This window comes from Pempheris klunzingeri, chromosome 18 (genome assembly GCF_042242105.1).
Source record: "Pempheris klunzingeri isolate RE-2024b chromosome 18, fPemKlu1.hap1, whole genome shotgun sequence".
NCBI classification, from domain to species: domain Eukaryota; kingdom Metazoa; phylum Chordata; class Actinopteri; order Acropomatiformes; family Pempheridae; genus Pempheris; species Pempheris klunzingeri.
In genome coordinates, this window is record NC_092029.1 from 3,853,257 (window position 1) to 3,879,702 (window position 26,446).

Sequence of the window (26,446 nt, forward strand, 5' to 3'; positions counted from 1 at the left end):
GCATCATGCTCCAGTCCCCTTTGTCCTCTGGAAGTATGCACTCTAATTTCCAGCAGGAACTCTGACACGTTTCCATGAAGCCCACATGTTAAACCCTCGTTTTATTCATCTCTTAGTTGGTTTGTTGGCCTGGTCTCTCTCCAGAGGCTGAGCTCTATTACACAGCACTATAATGTGTGACTCACCCTTAATCAACATGAAACTAATCTGTCCTACTCATGATCCTGTCTCTCTCTCTCTCTATGTGTGTGTGTGTGTGTGTGTGTGCACTGCAGGGGACACCAGAGTTTGTTGCTGTGTCTCAGTGTGTGCATTACTTCGAGTGGAGGACCTACGCTGCCTGCAAGAACGATAAGTTCAAGCCACAGAAAGAGGTATGTGGTGGAACGTCTGATGAGGCGGGTGACTCACTGGCGTGAAGCCTTTTGTGTGTACGAGAAAATGAAACTGACGCTGAACCTTTTGAGATGTGACATGTAAGAAACAATGAGGTGCTTAAGAGGAACTTGAAATTCGTCTTCCCACTATTGTGAGGATGCACAGCATGTTTTTTTTTTTTTTTACTTTACTTTGACTTGTCACATGCTGAAGCTCTTGATCTGAGTTTAACATGGAACAATTGAAAGAATGTGTGAAATGAATTCAACTTTAGTGATAGATATCCGCTGCAGAAGAGCAACAGACTCGTATATTTTGTTGGTCAAATGAAAATCAAACAAAATGTTGTTTGTATAATGCTCATAATTCTTTATACTTCTGTGAAATAGCTGTTGATTGAATTAACTGGAAAACTACCATTAATTAAAATCTAATAACAGGAATCTGCTGGACCTTCAGTAATGTGAAAACTTAAAAATCAAGTCGCTCCAGAGTTTATTGACAGATTCATCACAATTTTTATTGCATGTGTGCTTTTAATTAGTTACTGCCAGATGCTACTGAACCATATACATAATGTTCCAACAAGCTCACAAAGATCTACAAGACTCACTGAGAGCTCTGCAAATAACTTGTACCGTAACGCTCCCTGTTCCTCGATGAGTGTGATTATGAAAATGTCAGTACTGCAGTATGAAGCTACTCCTGTCTGTCTGAGTCCAGGTGCCGTGCTACGCCTTTGACTCGGACGGTAAGAAGCACGACCTCAGCCCTCTGATCAAAGCGAGCGATGGATATCTGGTGGACGACGGCGACGACAGCATCGACTTCTACATCAACATCTGCCGAAGTCTCAGTGAGTACCTGAGGGAGGGCGGAGAGATGAGCGGATGATCAGGAAAATTAATTACTGATTCGATTAATTACTTAAAAAATGCTCAGCTAATTGTGTGGGACTTTACTTAAAATGTTTGGATTAATCTTGAATGGTTGAGAGAAATTCGCCTCAGAAGACGAAAGGAAAACTGTCGAAGTGCACAGTGAGCTCTTTTTGCACATCACTCTCTACCTATTAAGAACTTGAAAATATGCCTTTTAATCTGTGCAGCAGCTAGAAAATCCTCCCTGACAGAGAATTTAAGTTCATTTTCAAGCTAGTCCAATCCCTTATGAAAGCATTTTCTTTAATATTTTTATTAACTTTTGCCAAATCATTAGAAAAGACACCTGCTCCTCAATATATTTTGAGATTTTAAGCAATAAAGCCATGAAATGTGTTATAATGCCTGCACACATTACAGTTATTAAAAGCAAATCACTGGAATCAGCCAAGCTTGTGTCAGCGTTTTTATATTTTGGTGTGTTCAGTTTGATGTCTGTTACCAAACCACAAAGTCGGTCTCCTGTTCCATACAAACTTCCTTACTTTTCCATGATCTCACACCCTCCCTCATCCCCTCTCAGACCTCCCAGGCAAATCCTGTCCAGAGGGCTCTGCAGCCTGTCTGGTCACCAGTCAGGACTCCTACAACATGGGCTCTCCCAGCGGGCAGCTCCAGCTGGTGTCCAGCGACAGGTATCTCCACGATGAGTGTCAGAAGATATGATGATGTTGTGTTTAGTCTGTTTTTGGCTACTGCATCATAAATGTCCGGAGAATAACCTTTTATTGGGCAGAAAGATAAACGTTTAATGCAACCAAAAGAAAAGCTAACACTGAGAAGAGGAAATCTTTTTTTAATCAGAGGTTTACTTTGCTTGTTTTCTTGTCCCCTGTCAAGACTGAGGCTACAGTATGAAGCTAGCGCCGGTTCAATTCCTCAAAACATCTGCAACGGACATGATCCTGGTGTCACCATCACTTTCATCTGTCCATCAAGCAGACATTCGGTAGGTTACACACACTCGTGTATATACATTATATTCAACAAACTTAGTGTTGATGCTTGCCAGTAATTAGTTGCATCTGTTTGTTTTATTTTATTGGATCGGATTTAAATGCGTCTCTACTGTTTACTGCCCTTTGGTTGCACAGGGCAGCACACCTAAGATGACAGCAGAGTCGAACTGTCGTTACGAGGTGGAGTGGGTGACCGAATACGCATGTCACAGAGACTATCTGGAGAGTCACTCCTGCAAACTGACCAGCGAACAGCATGACATGTCCATAGACCTCACGCCTCTCACCTTGAGCTGTAAGTTCCTCCTCTGAACTGGGGATCTCAAACCATCCCCCCAGGGGTCAGGCCCAACTCACCATGGGACCAGACTCCCTACCTGTTGTGAATTAAGTGTGAAATCTGTCTCATTTTTGTTTGTTCTCCCATTTAAAATGTTCCAGGCTTTTATTTTGAAGTAATACCTTATTTTTCTAGCAAGGCTGCAATAATCAATGATAAAAAATTCAAATTTTACCAATTTTTACTCTCACAAAACAATCTTTACCATAATGCTCAACTTGTCAACATAGGGCATGCCAACAACACTCTGATTTCCCATGGTGCACCTGTCACCAAAATGTTGGTATTTTTTCATGAAGTCAATGTGACTGCTTCCTGCTGTTCTCAAGGAATTTAATCTCAAACGGTGTTACTTTACTCAACTTTAAGAGAAGACTGATTCATTTGTAGTTGAGTGTCCAGTGGCCTCCCACCGATGCTGTACCACGGTTTTATATAGAATAATAAAACCCCTTAAACGATAACTCCAGTATTTTTAAACCTGTTTTCTGGAATACAAAAAGTTGTCGATCGCCTCAGAAGGTGCTTTTTTGACATGTTGGCACGGATCCAAACAGAGTCACACAATAACTGTAATAATAGCAGAAGACCAACAACTCCTGTGTTCTGCGAGGTAAAATTACTGTTTTTCTCAGTGGAGTCTGGTGGCTTTTGAGACAGCGATACGACTGTTTCTGGTAAAACAAAAAAGGATCTTGCAGGTTTATCGCTGTCGGGAACATTTCCATAATGTTGTTCGACACTTGGAATAACAGCCTGAGTGGCAAAAACAAACAGTGGTCGTACTTTGACCAGCGTTGCTGCTCTTAAGGATTACATTACAACCACTGCAGCCCATTCTCTGCCCGTTCGCTGCTGCTGCTGGCTGATACTGGACCAATTTCAAAGGATTTTGCACCTGTCAGTTATTTTGAACCCAAAATATGTAAAAACAGGGGGCCAGGTTTAAAAATACTGAAGTTACCCTTTATGGAAATGCTGTTCCTCATTCCTCAAACTGGTTCTTACAAAGTGAACACAGAAAGACTTTCTATAAGCATGAAAGTAACAAACTACCTCTGCTCACCGAGCACCGGCACATGAAACTACCAGGATGATTATAAACGTGTGTTTTTTTTTAACTTATATTACCCACGATTACATATTTAGCCTGCAAGAATTATTGGCTCATACTGCAGCTTTTTATGTCCCTGTTAGAGGAAGTAGCTCTATGAGTAAACTGTACTGACCTTCCTGGTTTTTGACAGCTCATCGTTAGTAATATAAAAGCCTTTTCCACTTGTCGTCAGGGTTATGTTAGTTATGTTAGTTATCCATAAAGGAATAATTCCGTATTTTGGGAATTACACTTATTGGCTTGCTGAAAGTTGCATGTTGTGTTTGTGTTTGTGTGCAGCATCAGACCCTCCGTACCATGCACATTCTGGGCCCAGTGACGGCGATGAAAGCTACGATTACTACCTGAATGTGTGTGGAAAGATATTCGTTACAGAATGTGGCGAAGACCCGTACATATCGTCCTGCCAGGTGAAGAAGTCTGGGAACGTGAAGAAGGTGGCGGGAAAAAATCAGAACCAGACGCTGCGGTAATGTGTGAATGAGAGTCTGTATTTTTGTGTGTGGAGGAATCAGAAATAGGTAGAGACAGGAAGCATCAAATGAGCATAAGATTAAAGGCTTCATTGCAAGATTTATGTTTTTAGCCTTTTGAATTATTCTATACTTTGAAAGTGTAATAAAATTTGCAATCATTGGAAGCCATGTTAAGACTGTATTACTATTAAGAGGATAATAGTACAGTTAAATGAATATAAAAGCAATTTAAAACACAAATTTGCTTAGTTCAGCACACGTTGGAGTTCTGCTGCTACACACTTGATTAGTCAAGTATAAACACTGATGTCTTACCCATTATAAACTGTAGAGAGCTTTTTTTAACACTGACGTAGTCGTATGTAGTAATGTTTTACTTGTGGCTAAAACTGATGCGATAGAAAACTGCCAGCTTTAGACAGATCATCCCTTTGGCAGCCAAGCCCCTCGTGTGTGAGGCATTGAAAACAATCAATCATAATAAGGCTGTTATTGTGCACGGATGTTGTTATCTGTGTGTTTTCCCATGTAACAAAGCAAACAAAGGGGATAAAGGAGGCGATTGTGATCTGATGAATTAACAGTAGAACCTGCCAGACAAACTAAACAGTATAATGTAGAGTCGACCTCCATTTGATCTTTTGATGAAATCTTTTTTAAGTTGCACTAGGTTGAGTTCTGCTAATATTTTGTCTCTGTTATCCAGAAAAGTAGAGACACTAGACGTTATCTATGAACAGCTCCAGCAGCTTAAACATTGGATGAATTGTCAAACATTGTTAGTAAATCAATATTTTCTTAACTCCTCCTAAACCTCTGTCTCTACCCTCACTGTGTTTCTTTTTCTTTTTATCTGTAGTTATTCAGATGGAGATCTGACTCTAATCTACCCAGATGGAAACAAATGCTCCACCGGCTTCCAGAGAATGACCATCATCAACTTTGAGTGCAACAAGACTGCATGTGAGATAAAGAAGTTCGGCCTGTTTTGATTTTAACTTGCATTTGTTTTACTTGGCACGGTCCGATGGTAGCATGAAGGATTACACTGTGGCAGACAGTAAGGCACGCTGCTGCTTCCTTCTATACATGTTGTACGTACAATGTGCACTGTTCATGATGCACAACATGTTTTTTACATTGAGCCAAAGGAGCACTACATTTACCAGCCATCTGCCTTCTCTAATTTTCCTCCTATTCATGTACATATTAGTACTCCTGTCATAGCTTCAGTCTAATTCATCCTTAACTCATGGTTTGTGGCTGTGACTCAGAGGTAGAGCAAGTCGGTGCTGTGCAGTGAGTGCATGAATGATTAGTTTATAGTGGCTGACTGTGTGGATGTGAATAAAGTGTTAGAGTGCTTTGAGTGGTCAGAAAGACTATACAAGTGCAGTCCATTCACCATTTCACCATTTATTTTCTGCAGCCAACGGTGGGCGAGGGAATCCAGTTTTTGCAGGCGAGACGGACTGCACTTATTTCTTTAACTGGGAGACGGCGTTCGCCTGCGTCAAGGAGAAGGAGGATCTGCTGTGTCGGGTCAGAGATGGGAACAAACACTATGACCTTTCACCCCTCACAAGATACCCGGGTGAGTTTAACAGCTCGTCATCTGACTCCACTATTTATCTTATTTTATTTATTAACAGGAATAAGCTCATGATTCCAATATCATTTTCACTCAGTATAGCATCGTTTCCATGCTGTCCGGTTGTTGCTGAAAAACCTGCTTCCTCTGTGTCTCCGTTTGCTGCTTCAGGGTCAGATGGCAGTGGGAACTGGGAGGTGGTGGATGCTCAATTTCCAAAGTCGGACTCCCGTTTCTACCTGAATGTCTGTCACAGAGTCACCCAGACAGGAGAGGCTGCTGGCTGCCCGATGAATGCCTCCATCTGTGCTGTGGGTAAGAGGAGACTCCACAAGGATGCAGATTTCCAAAGTCAGACTAGTTCAGATCTTTTCTCCCCCAAAATTCAGTGATGTAAAGGAGAAGGGAAGTTGAGGAGTCAACTCATGACATATTTCTTTGTTACAATGAACCTGACCAGTGCAGTTTATTGAGTGCTTCTCTGTCCTTCAGATAAGGATCATAAAGCCATCAGCCTGGGCAGCTTCCTCTCATCGCCCCAGAAGACTAAAATAGGAAATGACATCAGACTGGTGTACACTGACGGGAATTTTTGCGTCAGTAAAAAGACGAGGATCCAAACTATCCTGACCCTCAAGTGCAAACCAGGTAGGCTGAACGGAGAGATAAGTAGTCTCTAAGTATACTACTGGTTTCTTGGAAGTGGTGGCATTGCTGCTCCTCCTTCACTTTTCCTCGTCTTCCCTTCTTGCAGGAGATCTTGAGAGCGCTCCCGTCCTTCGTAGCGTTTCCTCTGACGGGTGTGTCTACGAGCTGGAGTGGTACACCGCTGCGGCCTGCGTCCTCTCAAAGACGCAGGGAGACAACTGCAAGGTGGAGGACCCTCTGGCTGGTACGACGCAAACACACACAAGTTTGGTCAATGTGGTTTCAGCCTGATGAATGTTTTACTGTTTGAGCAAGAAAAACAGCATTGAAGAGAAGATCAGAAAGAAGCAGCAGGGTTAAAGGGGAATGTGTATCCAATCAGCATTTCTACAGCTGGTTCACCACTTTTTAGAGTCTTGAGATCATTAAAAGGCTTTTATTTAAGACTGCAACTAATGATTATCATAATGTAATGATGATGATAATAATCCGACCAACAATCCAAAATCCAAATCTATTTAATTTACTATAATTATGTATGTATGTTGTGTAACATAAAATCCTCACATTTATGAATCTGGAACCAGGGGAAGTTTGCTGTTTTGCTTGAAAAATGTCTAAAAGTATCAATTTATTATCAAGGTATTTGCAGGGTTGGAGGCGCTCTTTAATTCATGTTGGTGCCTTGTCTGCACTAAAAAAGTGCCTCCATTACCCTCACAATAAGTTCTTATGCTTTAAGGAAACATTCATTCTTCAGGGAACACAAGCAGAAGCTCTAATTCAACAATTCTGCTACCAAACGTCAACAGGATGCACCCACATTTGGTGGTTAACCTCATATCATTTCCACGGTCTTTCTGACAGTTTAAAGTCGGTTACACTGGAGAGATTAGTCTGGTGTGACTTTTCCAGAGTCTAAAAGGGCAAATCCACTTGCTTATACTCTGCTCTTAAAGAGTTTCCATGAGTGGGGTACGGAGTGCCAAACTTACAGCGTGCAACTTTGAAGGAAACCCTACTGCTCTTGGTTTTAAAAACATCTATTACATTCACAGAGAGCTAAGTCACAGTCCTCATTCAAGAGAATCTCCTCAAATCTACGACAAGGTGTGGAGTTAAAGGCGTTTTTAACCTCCATAGGACACACCTTAAAGTCACATGAGAGTTGTTGAGCTCACATGAATCAGTTTGAGTCGACTTGTGCTGCCATCTAGCTGCTGCTTTATGATCTGTCAGAGTGAGTCACTTACTTCTCTGACTCTCCTCCACAGAGTTCTCTTTCGACTTGTCTCCTCTCTCCAAAGCCGACGGCGGCTTTTACAACCTCAGCAGTGGCAACTATGACTACTTCATCAACGTCTGTGGTCCTGTCAAAGTCGCCCACTGCCCTGAAAAGGCCGGAGCGTGTCAGGTTGAAAAGAGGTAAGAAGGAATAACATGCAACCAGACCTGAGAGTTATTATAGTTTTGTATTTTTCATCAGTTTTTATTCTTATTTCGTTTTTTAATTCTCTCAGTCTCTGTTAGTTTCCAGTGGGATATTTAAGATTAAGATTAATTTATGTTTTATTTTATTTTAGTTAGTTTTGTAAGCACACAATATTTGCTGCAGAAATACGAGAGAAGGGAGCATCATGTTCTGTGTAAATCAGATGCATGTTTTTGAATGTGTGACTTTTTAGAGGCTTAAAACTTGTGTACTACTGTGTTTACTGTGGTTGTGATCATTGGAGAATTTGCAGAGGATTATTCACAGTTCTGCCAAGTTTTACGTCTCTACTGTGCTCTGCCTCGTGGAAATTTGAGAAACTGAAGCAATAAAAACACAAAACCAAAAATGCCTTGAAAAAAATATTTAAGATTCAGACTTCAGGGAGTTGAAACTTAATGAGAACCTTAAATCTATGTTTATGCTCTAAAGTGAGTTGAGGGAAATGTGAGAAATTGACCCCAGCTGCACAGATGATATGATGACGATGACGACGCCTTGTTATTATATGTTCCCTCTGCCACTTCAGTTCTTGGAGTCTTGGGGAAGCAGACGACCGCCTGTCCTACTACGACGGCCTGATCCAGCTGTCCTACAGTAACGGCTCCCAGTACAACAATAAACAACACACACTTCGATCGACGCTCATCTCCTTCCTCTGTGACCCAGAAGCTGGAGCTGGAAAACCTGAGTTCCAGGTAAACGCCTCCTTTGCTCTTTCCTTTAATTAATGAAGCTGTTTCACTATATTAAATGTACATGACCTATGACAGCTGTATTCATCTATAACATTTAATTTGAATTTTATGAATGCAGGTTGAGGACAACTACACCTATAACTTCCGCTGGTATACGTCCTACGCATGTCCAGAGCGGCCTCATGAATGTTTGGTGACAGATCCCGTAACCCTCGACCAGTACGACTTATCCAGGTAACACATGGATACATGTTGTGTTAATTCATCAAGCAACCAAGATGATTTTTTTTGTAGTCGTAAAAGCAAAGCAAGACACAGCGTGGAACGTTTCTATGATCAATCTGCCCTCCGTCTCGCATGCTTTTTACCTTCTTCTGCTTCCAGCTTGTCACGCACCACCTCCGGCAGCAACTGGCAGGCCATGGATCTGTCTGACACCATGAACCTGAAGAAGTACTACATCAACATATGTCGGCCGATCAACGCTGTAGCAGGCTGCGACCGCCATGCATCCGTCTGTCAGATGAAGTATATAACCCAGCAGGTCTGTATCTGCTGGAAACACAATGTGATGAGCTGAAGTGTAACTTTAAAACTAAACGTCCTCAGGAAGTACAGTTGGCTCTGAGCCTTCTTGTGCGGTGCCTCGGTATCGCTAGTCCAGTCCAGTTTGTTGTGCAGGTGGATTTGCAGGTGCTTGTAGTCCTCATTCACCTCTATGCCCATATCTTTGATAGAAACACGGGACAGTCTCCTTTCTCTTGCAGTCCAACAACAGCTCTTTGTTGTTAAAGTGCTGAAGAGCTGCAGTTGGTTCAGACCACTCATTAAACTGTCCTCAACGCCCCTGTAGTCAGCAGAGCCGTCACTAACCATCATTTTCATTTCACCATTGGTTAAAAGGTCATTTTCTCGATTAATCGATTATTCATTTAGTCTATAAAATGTCTCTCTCACTTGGTGGTACACATATTAAACTGGCAATAACTGGTCCAATCTCTACTTAAGGGCATCAAAAACGTGTTGTGAACTTTGATGTATCATTGCCTTTTTACATTGATGTGGCTAACTTGGAGCTCTTATTAACTCTCTGTCCTCCTCCTGAATATTCATGTGATCGTTCATGCCGTCTAAACAAAAGCCACACACACTGTATTGTGTCTTAAATGAGATTCAGGAGCTATTTTACTCCCTCTGTCCTCAGGGCTCTCCAAAAGAGGTTGTGTCAGTCAGTAACATGGGTATATCCAAGCGAGGGCCGATCATCGAGGGGAGGGACAGGCTGCTGCTGGAGTTCACCGACGGCTCCACCTGCATGTCTGACGGCCAGAAGCTCACATACACAACACGCATCCACCTGGTCTGCTCCAGAGGATCTGTGGTGAGTCTGTTTAGACAGCAGACTGAAGCTTGTTGGCGCTGGACAGTTTGCATGTGTCTGACATGTGGATCTGCTTGTGTTCCACACTGTGTAGTCAATGGGCCCGCGCTTCCTGATGTACCAGAACTGCACTGCCACCTTCAGGTGGGAGACGAGGGCAGCCTGTGCCATCACCACCACCAAGAACCAGGTGAGTTCACGTAGATAATAGGGACGGGTCATGATTTTTGACTGTCATTAAATTACAGTTGATACATTTTACAGATGTTACACTGGAGAAATGATATGATGAACAAAACAAATATTTGAGATAAGATAATAAAATGTTAATATTAAGATTTAACTTGGATGATGTCTTTGTGTCTCAGAGCTGTGCTGTGGTGGACCCCAATACTGGCTTTGAGTTCAACCTTCAGCTTCTGGCCTCTAAGACTGGATACAAGACAAGTGGGAATGGCAAGGACTTCCTGGTAAAACAAGACACATTGATCGTCTTCTTAAATAATGTCCACCTTTTATTTACAGCTCTGTGTTGTTTGCTTTACATGAATTATAAAGACAACACTTCTAAATCCAGCAAATCCTTCTTATTTGCCCCCATGTAGGTAAATATCTGCTCAGATGCGGCAGGATGCGGACCGGGTATGGCTGGTTGTGAGCTGGAGGATGGACGTGCCATCAGCCCAGTGGGGGTGGAGAAGACGCTCCAGTATTCCACTGATGGGCTGCTCAAACTGACATATAAGGGACCCCTCGACGGGCCCACAGGTAAATCAAGTTTCTTTTTTTTAACCTCATTGGTTCTCTTTATTCTGGTCACCTGTGATGCATTTGAATTTACTGTATGTACAAAGATCAGTTGTGGTACTTCTTGTTCCTTCTCCACCAGCGACTCGGGACACCTTCACCATTAACTTTGTGTGCGATCAAAACTCTCACCCTGGCTCGCTAAAACTGGTACGAGAGGACATGAGTTCTTTACCCAACCATGTGGTCCACGACGCCCTCTTTGAATTTTCCACTGCTCTGGCCTGCATCCCTGCTCCTGTCGACTGCCAGATCATTGGTATGACCACAAACACACACACACACATACACACACACACACACTGTCCCATATGTACAAGTGTGTGCACATTTACACACGGCTCCTTTTTCTTGTGTGTAAACATACTTTTCTCTGGCCTCTAGATATCCATGGTAATGAGTATGACCTGAGTCACCTGATCCGGGATGGAGATGACAGCCCCTGGATTGCCATAGACACAGATGTGGTCAAATCACGCAGCTTTTACATCAACGTCTGCAAACCCCTCCCTCCTCTGAACGACTGTCCAGGTCCGTATGCTCCGTCACCTGATCCGCCTACTGTACACACACTGTACAGTAAATCAGAAGCTTAGGCTGATGTTGGATTTTGATATTAAACCAAATATATAAATAATATCTGCAACCATAGAGTCTGCAATGGATTTATTGTTTTTTGTTGCCAAGTATTTGCTGGTTCCAGCCTCTTAAATATGATGATCTACTGCCTTGTTTTAGGGAATTTAAGGTTATCAATTTGGACTCTGGGAAGTTTCGATAGCTCTATTTCAGTAATAATGTAATTTAATAGATTAACTGAGACAATAATCACCAGATTAGTCCATAAAGAAAATGGTTGCAGCCTGAGACATGTATGAAACAGTGGAACAGATTACTGCTGTTTGATCATTTGTCAATATGTTTCAATATTAGATACTAGTATAAATCCTAAGATTAGAAATCATAGTGTAGGAACAATGTGCACAACAACATCCAGTGTATTAAATCACAAAGGCAGATTACAATTATTTAAAATCAAAGTCAAGTCAAAATATTATAATATATGATATTCTGTCAGGCTGTAGTTAAATAACTTCTATTTTCTGTCCAGTGGGTCCTTTGGGTGCTTGTGGCATGATTGATGGGAAGAGTTACAACCTGGGCTACGTTCAGTCCAGCCCGCAGGCGGCCGAGGACGGCTCCATCAGCATCGTGTACCAGAACGGAGACCAGTGCGGTTCTTCCCGCTACTCAACACGCATCATCTTTCAGTGCGACGACAACCCGGTGAGTATTAGAGCGCCACTGTGGCCAAACTAATCAAGTCAGACCACACAAGATGTCTGTCAGGGGTTTTAGTGATGGTTTGCTTCTAATGTCACGTGCACACTAGGGGATTTTGAGCCCTTAACTGATAAACTCGTGAGAGACCACAAGCATAAAGACAGATTTAACAGATTTATTAATATTTCTATGGTGTGCACACTCCAGATGACTCGGTAAAGTAGCAAAACTACACACTCTGTGTTTATAATCCGATCCCAAGGGCTCACAGAAACTCAATTAAACGTGACTTCAGAAAAAAACAAACATGCCTCCCACGGCAGAAATTATAACCTGAAGAACTTGACACGACATGCAGCTAACCGGTGGAATCACTAATAATGTGGCGCTTTAATTTTCTTTCTGTGTCTTTATAGGGCTCCCCCATGTTTGACCGTAAAGATGGTTGTGAATACGTCTTCATCTGGAGGACATCGGAGGCCTGCCCTATCAGGAAGTCTAAAGGTAGAAACTTGTGTGCATATGAGAAATATGGATATGAATGTTTTAAGATGAAAACTGCTGCTGTCTCGTCAAGATCTGATGAGAGAAGATTGTACAGTTTTGACTACTAATAGTGATGAAACAACAACAAGAACATGTGAGTTTTTGGTCATCGTCCAAATCTGTCCTCCCAGGTAAGGACTGTCGAGTCCGTGACCCCAGGAGTGGCTACGAGTTCAACCTGAGCTCTCTGAAGGATAAAGATTACTCTGTCAGCAGCGATAAGTACACCTACCACCTGTCGATCTGCGGGGGACTTCAGAAAGGCGTCTGCACCGGCAAAGACACGGGCATTGAAACCGTCTCCTCCTGTCAGGTGGATGGAGACAGCCACAAGATTGCAGGTACGGAACTGCAAACACCAACCATTTTATGAAGTGTTGCATTATATTATTATTTTTTTTAACATATGTACGTATGTGCAGGAATGGCAAACCAGCTTCTGAGTTATGTGGGAGACCAGCTCATCCTGAACTATACGAATGGAGCGACCTGTCATAAGATATACCAAAGATCCACAGAGATCTACTTCACCTGCCACCCTGACAAGCATCCTGTGAGTTTCAAACAAAAAGGAACGAAAAGGTCTTATTTGTGGAGTTTACTTCCATTTTATGCCTGAATGTGACCCAGTTAGCAGCAGCTGTGCAGTGAAGTTGTTGGGTATGATTACTGGTGACCAGCTTGATAACTAACCAGGTAAAGCATGTAAACAACGGCTTCAGGGGAAGTTAGAAGTCATTCGTCAGTCAAGACTTTTCACCTAACGCTTCTTTATATAAAGCGCAGAAGTGCAGCTCAGCTCTTCAGTGATGGTCACTAATTGAGTTTTGTCTTAATTCACTTTCTTAAGGGAGAACCTGAGTTTATCAGGGAGACTCCAGACTGCACCTACCTGTTCAGCTGGCCCACTGCTCTGGCCTGCATCCCAGTCAAAACCACCAGCTGCTCCTACAAGTAACGACCCTCTACCATCTCCCATATGTCATCCTTCTCTTGCTGCTTCTCCTCTTCCTCATTATTCTCCTCATTTCTTATGCACACTTCTCATGCAGGTGTTTCTCATTCACTCTAGATCACACTCGTATAGCTTTATGTTAGATAATTGGCCTGAACTAGTGAGGTAACTTTATGCAGGAAAGCTATTACCTAGATGAATCAAAATACTATGACACAAGTGTGCACAAAATATCAGTTTTCAGGCAATAATTGTCTTTGGCATCAGGAAATAAATTCTGTTTTCATTATTTCAGTTGAAGATGCACTGTTTCTTTTAAAATAGTGAATGATTATTCAATTTTGAGTGAACAAATTAAATATTTTAACTACTTAATGTGTATTTTCGAAAAGCTTTGTTGTAATTTGGGGAGACAGATTTTCCCATTGATATTTGTGTGTTTTTCCTTGAGTGTGAAAGTGGACGGGGACATTTTCAAGGATTCAATTTTAGGATTTTGAGTAATTTCTGCTCATCTCCATGAATAATTGTAGACACTTGGTAAAAGGTGTAGTCTTGAGTAATAAACCCAGAAATGTACTCATAAATCAGTATGTATAGATGTCTTCATCTGCACCGAGCATCACAGCAACAGTGCTGGGAACTCAACACTGACATCAAATTAGAAATACCTGTATCTAAACGGACAATCACAACGTAATGACCGACAGTAAAACACTAACAGGAACAGTTAATTTACTATAATATAAGTATCTGCTGTTCAGAAATCTGTACAGATGTTTTCAGCCCCTGTATGTCTGCTCTGTCCTACAGTGACGGTCAGGGCCACTCGTACGACCTCTCCCCTCTGGCTATGGACTCTCGGAACTGGGAGGTGGAGCCCTCCACCGATGACACGAGTAAACAATTTTACATCAACGTCTGCAGGTCGCTGGTGCCGCAGGGAGGTCAGTGTGCATGCTCATAAATGTGTTCCTGCGTTCTTTGTTCCCTGAAGCAAACAGAAATACTGCAGCATTTTGAAACGTGAATATAAATCTAATGAAAATTCAAAGTTGACGGTGTGCTGACTTTGTGACAGGTTCATGGAAGTGTCCCTCCAGTGCGGCCTCCTGTGTGAAGGTTGGAGATGAATATGTAAATCTGGGGCAGGTGGAGTCTGGTCCTACGTGGGACAGAAATGTCCTGAAGCTGCAGTACACCAGCGGCCAGGCCTGTCCTGATGGTAGCCGCAGGAGGAGCACCATCATCCGCTTCAAGTGTGACAAAGACAAAGTGGTAAGAGATGCACTTTACAAATGATAGACAAGACGCAGTGTATAACTGGTGGACATATAAAGTTAGACTTTGTTCTAAAGAGACATACAGAGAAAGGGTGCAAACAAATGCATCGGCTTGTGGACTATCATGTTGAGGTCTGGAGTTTATCACTTTGGCTGTCCTTATCTTTTTTTGGACTCTGACTGCTTGGATTTAGGCATGACCTGCCTCTGATTGGTTAGTCACATGGTAGTTCCACCCTAAACCCTGCTGCATGGTCTATTTTCCACTGAACGGGACCATCATGAACGTCATGCTGTGCTCTTTAACAATGAAGTCGCCCCCTGCTGGCCATTAGAAAGAATGCAACTTTAAGATTCCACTGTTTTGACCTTTTCTTGTGTTAGAACACCAGAGCAATATATAGGACAGGTGTTTATTTAAATAAAACCTTAAACGACTAAGCGTTTGTGTGTCTATCTCCCATGCAGGACTCCCGGCCTACTCTAATCTCTGCCATCGAGGACTGTGTGTTCACGTTCCTGTGGTTAACAGCTGCGGCCTGCCCTCTAAACAGCACCCAGCACGACAACTGCAGGGTCACCAACCCTGCTACAGGTCAGACATTCAAAATATATACATACGTGTTATTACTACAGGTTGTCCCAATCAATTCAATGTGTAGTTTACATACATACAGGCTTACATAACAAACCTCTCACTCCAGTATTTGCACTGAAATGACAGAAATGTACATGCACAGAGCAGCGTTTGTATCTCTATAAGTTGCAGCCTTGAAGTTTGCCAAATGAACCTCCTCTCCCCCAGGTCATTTGTTTGATCTCAACACCCTGACAAAGGAGGGAGGTTACACCGTGTACGATCATCAGGAACCAAGGAAAATGTTCCGCATGAACATCTGTGGAAGCATTTCCAACGCTGGATGCAGCCCTGAAAGTGGTACGTACATCCATCCAGTGACGGAAACCGACTCTTTAGTAACTCATAGACTCAAAGGTCACTTGCTTACGTTAGAAGCACCTCCAGTGTGGGCAGGCACTCAGATCAGCCTTTAACCATTTCAGAGCTACATTTGTTTTGTTTTCTGAACGTGACCCTGCAGTGGAACCGACCTTGAACCAGTTGTAGCTGCAAATGACACGACATATTACCACCTGAACTCCTCCCTGAAGTTTACTGATTGGTCCAGAGCTTTGTTTTTTCAGAGGGGGTTACAAAGACTAATACCCCCATAGTGAACAGTTATGAGGTTTAGACTGGCTTCTACAAGGTAAAATAAATCACCACTGTACATGTGCTTGGAAGCATCATTCGTCTGCTGTGGGTTATTTGATAGGGACATTTAAAGATATGTGGATAAATCAGGACGGCTGCTTTAATCCTTATCCCATCTGTTCAAACCCCAATGAAAAGCATAAATAACATATCATAATAACAAAAAATGTACTTAACAGATCAATCAAGGAACAAATCACAGGTTTAACTGGAGAGAAAAACATCTCAACAAAAGAGGTTGTTGAAACACCAGAGCTACGCTGTCTCACAACAAATGAGATTTTCTCACAGTAACAGCAAATGAGGAGAGAGATTCATTAAGAACTCATTCACATCCCTCCTGGTTACAGTTTAGTCTTGCTCTGGCATTTGTATGGTTTATGCAACACTGGGGACATGCATCACCGCTGGGAACGCAATGAGAGAACTGAAGTTCCAGTACTTCTCAAATTATTGACTGCTCTGCTGCCAGGGCCGTAATAAATATTGCAGAGTAAACTGGAAAACACATAGAGAGTACATATTTGGCTGCACAGTAGGTCTGAATTAGAATAACTCTGCTTCAAAACACACAGTGACCAGATTTTTATGTATTTATTTTTTACCTGAAGTGCAGTCATTCATGAGAAAAGTGCAACATTTGCATTTTTTGCAGTTGGAAAAATCGTTAATCATTAAAAATAAATCCGGGATTCTCAGTTTAATCTGAATCTTATTACTTTCTTCCTGGCTGAGGGTTTAACCTGCCACCAAATGTTTCTGCAATCTGTGTGATATGTTTGTATATAAACAGTCAAACAAAAAGGGTCAAAAACTCACCTGAATGTTGTTGTCTTTTTAAAATTGTAGCTGCAGCTGCTGGATGAGATTTCAGTCATTTTAATTTAAAACTAAAGAGCATTTGAACAAATTAACAAACAAGTGTGGATGTTGTAATTCTAAAACACTGTGATCAGCCTGAAAGAACTATTGAGACTGTATTTGTGCTGCGATGTGCTTTAGTTAAGTTCTAAGCATTTAAACGTGTCTGTATGCACATTGTGTTGCAGCTGTGTGTATTAAGGATGCCACCACTGCGCTGAGCGGTGGTCAGGTGAGCAGGAAACTCTCTTACAAGGATCACGTTTTGGAGCTGATGTATGAAGGAGGGAGTCCCTGCCCAGCAAGCCCCGACCTCAAACACACCACCATCATCCACTTCATCTGCAGGTACTTTGTTACTCAGCTTTGATCTTCCTTTAATACGGTTTTCATTTTTGTTCTTCCCTCCGACTGCTTTACTATGAAAGGCACTGCAGCCTATAGATGAACTCATATTGAAGTATTGTATGACGATGGTGCTCAGTGAATTAACCAATTTATTGTCAGGGTTTCTGAAATAATCGAAGCCCTTAAACTCAAAGGATTTGCAGTCTAGTTCTCGGAGGTTTCCTCTTTTAAAGAGGGTTGAACAGCCACACCTCTACTGCTCAGGAACAAACCACTGACAGCTTTAAAAACACTGAAGAAAACTGCCCTTAACCAACTTTATTCAATCTTCTGACCTCTTTTGCTCAGATTTTTCTGAAAACATAAATCTACCTCGCTGTCCACCATTGTTTTTTCTTCACTAACACCAGCTCTTGATAGCACAAAGATGTCGAAGGCAAAGCACACAGATTGTTCTGTTCTTCTGTACTGAAGTGTTTAGACAGAGGCTGAAGGAAAATGTTTTTTGATTATTAAACCATGTGAATCCATTCTAGTAGGAGCTAGACGTTTGATTATGTTTACTTTTTTCAAAGAATATGACAATTGTTTCAGCTCTCTGCTACTTTAAATGTGTGCTAATCTTTTTTTTTTTTAATGAAACACAAGTCCTGTATTTGTCATGCTACTACAGAATGTTTAAACTGTGTTCTGTATCGGTACAGGCCACCTAACATGGGCTCGGCGCCGCCAGAGCCAGTTCTCATTGATTCAAACGCTGAGACTTGCACCCACTTCTTCTCTTTCCACACTCCCCTCATCTGTGAACAGCCAGTAAGTTTCTCTGTGTGTTTTCAAATGGCATAAGTGCAAGTTTGGAGACACTCTGTGTCGAGCAGCCTGTTTTATAAAGTAAATTGTTTGCAGAAACTTAAATTTAGTGGCACTTTTGGCTGGAGAAGGTTGTCATAGCCCCTAAGAAATAACTGTGAAAGAATGTGCTTTCATTAGTAAATTAAATCAAACCATTACAATAACATCAATGGATAACCACTTCACAAATAATTCAGAAACCCGTCACGCTGAGGGAGAAAATATGGAGCATTCCTTCACAAATTAGCACTTAAGTGGTCATTTCACAGAGCAAATTGAAATTCAGTTGTGAGTAGTTTGCAGGTGTCCTACAACCTGCTTTGAGAGATTTCTCAAGGATTATCAAACAGAGAGGAATGCATCATTGATTTTGTGGTGCAGGACAAGCTTGGGATCGTCTCTGACTCACTTGTTCCAAAAGGATTTTTAAAAACTCTAAAATATTGAAAGAAAACTTTTCTATGGCTTTTGTATCATGTAATAATAGTTTGATTCTGGTTTTCTGAAGCCTAAAAACTGTTGCTGTTTTGTGGTTTATGCTCTGGTTTTAGACTCTATAAAGACCACCGTCATTTCTTTTTTCCTCATGTATTTAATTTTTCAGGTAAAGTGTTCAGTCCAGAACGGCTCAGCTCTTATAGACCTGACTCCCCTGATTCATGTCAGTGGATACTACACAGCCACAGGTCAGTGAGCCGTGGTTTCACTTCTGAACTCAATGGAGATGTCAGACATAGTATGATTTATGCATGCAGTGATGGAGCTCTGAATCTCAAAATAGCAGCGAGCAAATGTCGTGCAATTGATATGAGATGAGTGTAGATCTTCAGTGTTTCTGTCTCTGTCCACCAACTGTTTCCTTTCAGATGAGGCTGTGGGTCAAAGCGATGGATCTCCAGACTTCTACATCAACATCTGTCAGCCTCTAAACCCCATCCCTGGGATCTCGTGCCCCCCTGGAGCTGCTGTCTGTGTGGATCCTGATAACGGACCTCCTGTGGTAAGACACACAGCCGCAGACACACAAGATAGTTAAAGGCCCATTGACTTTGACTTCACTTTCACAGTTTGATGTTTGGTTTGTCCCTGTTTGTGCCACAGAACACATTCAAAGCCAAAATCAATTTGAAATAAATACAAAATTACTAAATTTCATAAAGACTTTGTACGTGTGGGCTGAAGCTAACCTACACATAATGTACATTCATGACATCTGGCCAGCATTAGTCAGAGCTTTTCTTAGGTAAACTCACCTTTTGTGACTCTGTCCAAGCCATTTAAATATTAAATGGCGTGATAATAATCATATAGATGCAAAAAAAATAGGTGTATAATACATTTTGTGAATTAAAAGTTGAATCAAAACTTGCTGTTGTTCTAATATGAGTTCAGGCTTGTATAGTGTAGCCTGTGTAGCCATTTTTATGGTTTCACTCCATAAAATCAGTGTGAGTGAGAATTTTGATTATCCAATCAGCAACAACACAGAGTGACTGGTTAAGATTTAAAGATTTAAAGTGGAAACACAGCTGGGGATAAAAACACTGTGGAGGGAAAAACGTTTCAGTCTCCCTCTCTTCTGTTTGTGTTTGTTTGCCTCCCTTTATTTTTTCTCTCTTTAATTCTCCTTGTTTCTGTTTCTTAAAGGACATTGGGCGGACTACCAGCGGCCCTGAGATCAATGCAGCAACAGGGGAAGTGTCCATCACCTACTCCAGCTCCACCAAGTGTGCCGCTGATCCTTCACAGAACTACACTTCGACCATCATCTTCACCTGCCAGAGAGGCCTGGAGCTGGTCAGTCAGCGCAGGCATTTCCTTTATGACAACAGTCCTTACTGCTCTGCATTGCTGTACCTCTCTGTTTTATTTTTGAACACAGCAGTAAGCTTGATATCTTTATCCAGGGCTCTCCACAAATGCTGAGGCTGCAGGAATGTGTGTATTTGTTTGAGTGGGCGACCCCAATAGTCTGTTCGGACTCCACCCAGACCTCGGGGTGCCAGCTCACCGATTCTCAGCTCCAGTTCACCTTTGACCTGTCGACCCTCTCTGGTGACATCCAGGTGAGCTCCACAGGCTAGTTGTTTAGCCACCAAAATTATGACCAAGTGATTTTGAACACTTTTGATCAGTAGTTTGCTTTCCAGGCTCCCCACGGGTCATCGACATTCAGGAAAGTGATGAATTTAGAGTTTAGAAAAAAGTCTATTACAGACGGGGAAAGTCAGGGAATTAATTTTTTAATTATTTGGGCAAGTCATTTATTATTCAAATAGAAATAACCAATATTTTTTTCTGGTTTCACACACATTTTGATTGGTTATGGTTACATGAAACTTTAGAGACCATTTATCCTCCTCAACTCTCGTTAGTGTCATTAGTGTTGAACTTTTCTAACTGTGACATTGAAAAACTGCGGCACAGTCACCAAACATGGTAGGAAAATAGTAGTAGTTAGTTACAAAATGATAAATACAAGACGAGCAGAAGATAGAAATGCTAAACAGTCTGAGATCTCTAATCTAAAGTCAGTTTAAAATGACTTTTTGCATGTCGTGTTACATTTATACGTCATTTATAAGTCAGGGAAGGTTGTAGCTCTGCACCTTTTGGACTACCAGTTTAACACCCGTGATAATGTTCTGTCACTGTGTTTTAGGTACCAGCGGGCTCCAGCGTCTACCACATGAACGTCTGTGGCTCAGTGGCAGAGCCGGCCTGCAAGAAGAGCACAGTTTGCCGGGTGTCTGGTTCTGGTCCAGACAAGTTAGGTTCATCATTTGGCATCAAACAGGCCATAACAATGGACTTCAAACATGACGAGCAGGCCGTACTGATGCAGTATGGTGGCGGTGATCCCTGCCCGCCAGGTGTGTCTGCTATATCCCATATTTTGGGTTTGAAATGACTGTTAGATACAAAAACTCTTTGAATTGATCCAGTAGATCACCTCTGCCGGCAGCCATGAATGTGTGGCTGTAATGTAATCCTACAGCGGTAGTTTGAAGTACGTCTACTAAAAGTGCTTGTTTTTGCAGATTGTTACTCTAAATGTCTGACAACATTATAGAAAGGACCCTTAGAGAAATAGACCTTTTTTGTTGCTCAGCTGTATCAGGAACAAATTGGAACATAAATAGATAATGAACTTGAGAACTTGACATTGAACAAATAGTTTGTGATTTTGTGTGTGTGTGTGTCTTCTAGTGACAAATGAGGGCGAGGTGTGTGTGTTCCCCTTCACTCTCATGAAGAAGTCGTTTACAGAGTGCACCAAAGAAGGACGAACAGACGGCAGGAAGTGGTGTGCCACCACCGCCGACTACGACACAGACCGGAAGTGGGGATTCTGCAGCGAAGGTGACGGCTGTTTGTCAGGGCGGGGGATGTGATTTCCAGTTGCAATACAGGGAGATCACAAATATTACTCGTGTTTTTAAAGGAAGCTTAGTGTAGACTGACGCTGTGAGACGGGGAGCAGGCAGCCGGGAAGAAGAGTGTTAGTCTTAAAATGGTCAGAATTAATGGCTCCATTTTGTTTATGTAAAATGAACCAATTATCTTATTGTTTCCAAGCATTAATGTGCATTTATGGCTTAAATGTCATTTGTTTAATCTTTCCAACCTGCCTGTATCTTATTATCAAAGAATGTCACACATTTTCTAGTCACTGGTGCCTTTACGCTTCGGCTTGAGATCCTTCAGAGCCAAGCGGTGCCAATTCGCAACCTCTCATCATAACACTGTCTACGAGCACTTTAGCCAAAAACTGATGTTCTTCACTCAACAGTTGTTTGAGTGCTGGGGAATATTTTGTGAAAAATTCAATCTGATTCATCTAGCAGATTCCTTTTCTCTCCTGTGTTGTGAATCATCTCAGAGCCCCGTTGTCTGCCTGTGTTGAGAGCGGTGCTGCAAAGTTGTCCAAGTGCAGTTTTGTCTCAGAAATGAATATTTCTAACCAGCGTTGACCTTGGATGCAGAGTCCTGAGCACGTCAACACCAATTAAAATTTAGGTATTTTATGTAAAGTATCAAAGGGGCCAAAAAATGAAAGAAGAGGGGATTTCTAAGGAATCAAAAACGATGTTGTTTCTGAGTGGTAATTAATTTAAGAGCAGGGACAATTTGTTGGTGACAAAAATGCAGTTGTTAATCTAAAATACTAGAACAGCTGATTGGACAGTCACCTCTAAATGTACCATCCTGGAATCCCTACTTTGACAACACTGGTATCAGAGAATATAAAAAGGAAATTAAACAAATGTTGTTGGTGAGAAAATGCTTTGCTGTCGCTTCAAGCATTACTTCTCTCTCTTCTAAAATCCATTCCTCCCTTCTCGTCTCTCCTCCAGCCTCTGGTAAGCGCCAGTCGTCCATACTGTTTACCTGCGACCAGTCTGCAGGCCGCGGCTCCCCACAGCTGCTCTCAGAGACGGCAGGTTGTTCAGCCACTTTTCAGTGGAGGACCAGCGCCGTCTGTCCCCCGAGGAAGATGGAGTGTAAGCTGGTCAGCCAGCATCAGACCTTCGACCTCCGAACTCTGTCCTCCCTCACGGAGCCGTGGAAGTTTAGGCACCAAGGAGATTCGTAAGTCTGGCTTTACTCACAGATGGACACTGTTTCCATGTATAGGTTCATTTTCATATTCTTTCTTTCCTCTCAGTCATTATGATGAGAAATGTTATCGAAGTTATGACTTAGTATCTCGAAATAATGAGAAACTATCTCAAGTCGCCATTTTGAGAAGGTTTCTGGTTATTTCAAGATGCAAAGTTGTTATTTGAAGAAAGTTTCTCATTCTAATGACTTACAGGATCTTTTCATTATAGTGTCAGAAATGGGCGTCCATATTTATGCAAGCACAACAGCTATTGGTAAAGCTGTTCCTACACAGTGCTCTGTGGCTCTGTCTCATAGTCTGGTCTTCGTTAGCATTTTATTCTGAGGTGTTTATCATATTGGGCATGGCTGCTTCACGTTTAGTTTTAGGACTGACAGTCACAAGTCTTATTTAAAATACAAGATGAAATGAAATAAATATAGCAAATGAATTGGAAATGATAATTTTCCCCAATTCACAACATAGAAATATTTCTAAAAGTGCTGGTGAAAAAAGCTGAATATCTCTGCAGGGCCACCTAAAGACTCCCTGAGTCCTGACTTTAATCAAACATGACATATTCTGTCCTCAGGTATTTCATCAACCTGTGTCAGGGGATCCACGGCGGACTACCAGGTTGTCCAGAGGGAGCAACTGTGTGCCGACACTCAGCAGGAAAGACGGAGACGCTGGGCCGAGTTTATACTCAGCAAATGAGCCACGCTGGTGGGTGATCAAGAGCTGCTCATTTGTGTTTGCTTGATGTTTGACTTCTTTAGGACCAGTAATGATGTCTGCTTAAAGTGTCTAATATCCTAGAGTCATCATTTGTTTATATTTTACCATTTTGTTACCAACAGGATTTAATGAAGCTAGTTGAAAGGCTTTTTTTCTGGATTTTAGTGCTATTGTGAATTATTGAAAAGTCTCAAACTACTTCTGCAGATGGAAAGATCTTGGTCAGATACTCGGCGGGAGACGATGTCTGTGGTAACGGCGTGAAGGCCAAGACTGTGATCCAGCTGAGCTGTGGCTCCACTGTTGGACACCCAGCACTCATCAGGTAACACACACCTGAATAAAGTCGTCTGGTCCTTTTTAAATATATTATTTTCACACACAACCAAACTGACTGAGAAACTAAATGACTTTATGAAATGAGAGAATTTAGGGATGTAGAAGAAGAACTTGAGCTCACTCAAAGTCTGCCTCATTCGCACACATGGTCACGGTGCATTATCTACTAAATGTGATGCTGCAAAAACACTCATTTACTCTTTGGTTCAGCATTTCTAACTTCCAGTTAATCTTTGTCTTTACAGTTAAACTTTATTCATCATTTGAGGTGTATTGCAAAACATTCCTCATCAGTTTTTATAGATCTGTACCTCCATGTTTGGATTGATTCAAAAGCAGTTTCTGTAACTTTTAGTGTTATTTATTGCACTAAACAGAATAACTTGCTTTAATTTGCCCTTCAAGGTTTAACTTGTGTCTTTTTTTCATGACCTGACAGTTTCACAGCATTTATTAGTTGAGTTTTTGGTTTTTTAGATTCACTAGTTTAATTGGTCCTAGGTGTCTTAAATGTGTCTTTCTGAAATATCTAAAGTTTTCAGAGTGGCTCCATGCTAATACTCTCTCTTCTCTGTCCGTGTCAGTGCTGATAAGGTCTCATGTGAGTTTGTGATCGGCTGGGAGACTCGGTCGGCGTGTGCGGTGAAGCAGCACGAGGTGGAGATGGTGAATGGGACAATACAGGTTCCTGACACTGGAGCCAACCTCAGTCTGGGCGCTCTCTACTTCAGGTAACACACACACCTGTCCTGCTCCCAGTACACCTGTCTTCATACAACTAAAACTATTGATTAATGAAAGAGGGGACATACTTTATTATAGATGTCTAGAGAATGTCTCCATTTTATTTTCTACTGTTGTTGGTCTGTTTTTACCCTCGTCTTCACCCTCCTCCTCCTCCTCCTCTCAGCCATCATCAGGCGTCTGGAGACATCCGTCCGAACGGCGACCGCTACATCTACCACATCCAGTTGTCCGGCATCACCAACAACTCCCTGCCCAGCTGTCTTGGAGCAAACATCTGCCAGGTCAAACTCAACGGGCCCTACAGACGCAAGATCGGCTCCTCCAGCAAAGCCAAGTACTACATTAAAGGTGATCCAGTGCTTGGTTTGTCCGCCTGTATTTACTTATGAATTAATCACAGAAAGATTGCAGTGTTGATTGTTCTGTCAGTCGAACACTTTGGTTCATATCACCACAAGTACTGGAGGAGGGGTTGTCATGAAATTTGACAGAAACACTCAAGGGTCCTGAAGATAAGTTCACTTTTCATCTGGGAATTATTTTTAAATTACACACCTGTAAGTTAAACTGAGTGAATCAGCAAACGTGCCAACGTGTAATATATTTATACGTTTACTCACGTTGATGCTAAACATGCTAAGCATTATGTTAGCAATGACCATCAGTTCACTGCTGATAATTAAAAGTGATGTTTTAAAAAACTAGCAGCAGTCATGTCATGAAAATCTGCTGATTCAATATATGAACTTCACAGTTCCACTAATTTAACATTAACAGCATGTCAACAACGTCTCTGCTCTTCCATCAGGAGGAAACCTGGATGTGATGGTGTCCTCGGAGTCAGAGTGTGGGCGGGAGAAGACCAAAAGGGTGTCGTCCACCATCATGTTCCACTGTAACCCCTCGGCAGGCGTCGGCATCCCCGAGTTCATGCTGGAGACGGATGAATGCCAGTATTTGTTCATGTGGCACACAGACGCTGTGTGTGGTCTCACGTGAGTAAACACTTTTGCTCTACTTCTTTGGCCATAAACCATCTGGAGTTGGGTTTTTACTCCAGCAGACTTAAGGATTAGTAAATATGTGTAAGTCTTCCTTCTTGTCGCCACACAGAACTGTTGACGCACAGTCGTATGATGAAGGCAGCGAAGCTCCAGCTCTCTCTAGGCGGAGCCAGGCGGTGGGGGTGATGCTGAGCCTCCTGTTGGTGGGTCTGACCATCTGTCTGCTGGGCCTTTTGCTCCACAAGAAAGAGAGGAGGTGAGACCAGGCAGAGGAGCTCGAAGATGTTGGCACAAATGTTTTTTTTTAAATTGTTGAAAGAACTTCACGAATGCCTGTCTGTCTTGTTTTTGCACATTTCTAACAGAGAGCTGGTGATTCAGAAGGTTGCTGGCTGCTGCAGGAGAGGAAACCAAGTCTCCTACAAATATTCCAAGGTAGGTTGATCTGAGGAGCAGCACTGCAGAGTGTAGTGAAGGTTACCTGGCAGCTGTCCAGTTCATGTTGTCAGCCACGTGCAGAGGAACGCCTGTTCTGAGATTGTGCAACCACAAACGCTTGTAAGTTATGCAGATGGCTCACCAACCTGCCTTTTAAGTCCTCAGGCACGAGTACTGCCCTTCAGTGCAAATTTGAGGTACTTATACTTTGCTTTTCCACTTTATGCAACTTTATACTTCTATTCCATTACATCTTGGTGGCAAATACTCTTTACTCCTCTGCTTTTGTCTGTCTGCTCTAGTTGCTTTGCAGATTACAGTTTTTCATACCTGTCCTGTCCAGT

The 26,446-nt window shown here is 42.1% G+C and overlaps 1 protein-coding gene across 1 annotated transcript in view; it reads left to right on the forward strand.

Annotated features, from left to right (window-relative positions):
• igf2r (insulin-like growth factor 2 receptor) overlaps positions 1 to 26,446 on the forward strand; it is a 40,726-nt gene that overhangs the window by 10,340 nt on the left and 3,940 nt on the right. Inside the window, exons 4-49 of the mRNA XM_070849917.1 lie at positions 276 to 374; positions 1,102 to 1,234; positions 1,843 to 1,954; positions 2,160 to 2,268; positions 2,414 to 2,573; positions 4,015 to 4,204; positions 5,071 to 5,174; positions 5,641 to 5,805; positions 5,974 to 6,117; positions 6,295 to 6,450; positions 6,557 to 6,694; positions 7,725 to 7,875; positions 8,472 to 8,640; positions 8,759 to 8,874; positions 9,025 to 9,184; positions 9,845 to 10,021; positions 10,116 to 10,211; positions 10,390 to 10,491; positions 10,627 to 10,789; positions 10,911 to 11,087; positions 11,213 to 11,359; positions 11,940 to 12,115; positions 12,529 to 12,616; positions 12,790 to 12,999; positions 13,081 to 13,211; positions 13,509 to 13,612; positions 14,427 to 14,560; positions 14,695 to 14,891; positions 15,365 to 15,491; positions 15,702 to 15,833; positions 17,219 to 17,378; positions 18,083 to 18,191; positions 18,835 to 18,916; positions 19,097 to 19,230; positions 19,878 to 20,027; positions 20,138 to 20,296; positions 20,893 to 21,103; positions 21,441 to 21,593; positions 22,589 to 22,823; positions 23,429 to 23,562; positions 23,782 to 23,899; positions 24,498 to 24,644; positions 24,824 to 25,008; positions 25,469 to 25,655; positions 25,774 to 25,920; positions 26,030 to 26,099. Coding sequence (XP_070706018.1) covers positions 276 to 374; positions 1,102 to 1,234; positions 1,843 to 1,954; positions 2,160 to 2,268; positions 2,414 to 2,573; positions 4,015 to 4,204; positions 5,071 to 5,174; positions 5,641 to 5,805; positions 5,974 to 6,117; positions 6,295 to 6,450; positions 6,557 to 6,694; positions 7,725 to 7,875; positions 8,472 to 8,640; positions 8,759 to 8,874; positions 9,025 to 9,184; positions 9,845 to 10,021; positions 10,116 to 10,211; positions 10,390 to 10,491; positions 10,627 to 10,789; positions 10,911 to 11,087; positions 11,213 to 11,359; positions 11,940 to 12,115; positions 12,529 to 12,616; positions 12,790 to 12,999; positions 13,081 to 13,211; positions 13,509 to 13,612; positions 14,427 to 14,560; positions 14,695 to 14,891; positions 15,365 to 15,491; positions 15,702 to 15,833; positions 17,219 to 17,378; positions 18,083 to 18,191; positions 18,835 to 18,916; positions 19,097 to 19,230; positions 19,878 to 20,027; positions 20,138 to 20,296; positions 20,893 to 21,103; positions 21,441 to 21,593; positions 22,589 to 22,823; positions 23,429 to 23,562; positions 23,782 to 23,899; positions 24,498 to 24,644; positions 24,824 to 25,008; positions 25,469 to 25,655; positions 25,774 to 25,920; positions 26,030 to 26,099 — 6,648 coding nt within the window. The remainder of the gene's footprint in view (positions 1 to 275; positions 375 to 1,101; positions 1,235 to 1,842; positions 1,955 to 2,159; positions 2,269 to 2,413; positions 2,574 to 4,014; positions 4,205 to 5,070; positions 5,175 to 5,640; positions 5,806 to 5,973; positions 6,118 to 6,294; positions 6,451 to 6,556; positions 6,695 to 7,724; positions 7,876 to 8,471; positions 8,641 to 8,758; positions 8,875 to 9,024; positions 9,185 to 9,844; positions 10,022 to 10,115; positions 10,212 to 10,389; positions 10,492 to 10,626; positions 10,790 to 10,910; positions 11,088 to 11,212; positions 11,360 to 11,939; positions 12,116 to 12,528; positions 12,617 to 12,789; positions 13,000 to 13,080; positions 13,212 to 13,508; positions 13,613 to 14,426; positions 14,561 to 14,694; positions 14,892 to 15,364; positions 15,492 to 15,701; positions 15,834 to 17,218; positions 17,379 to 18,082; positions 18,192 to 18,834; positions 18,917 to 19,096; positions 19,231 to 19,877; positions 20,028 to 20,137; positions 20,297 to 20,892; positions 21,104 to 21,440; positions 21,594 to 22,588; positions 22,824 to 23,428; positions 23,563 to 23,781; positions 23,900 to 24,497; positions 24,645 to 24,823; positions 25,009 to 25,468; positions 25,656 to 25,773; positions 25,921 to 26,029; positions 26,100 to 26,446) is intronic.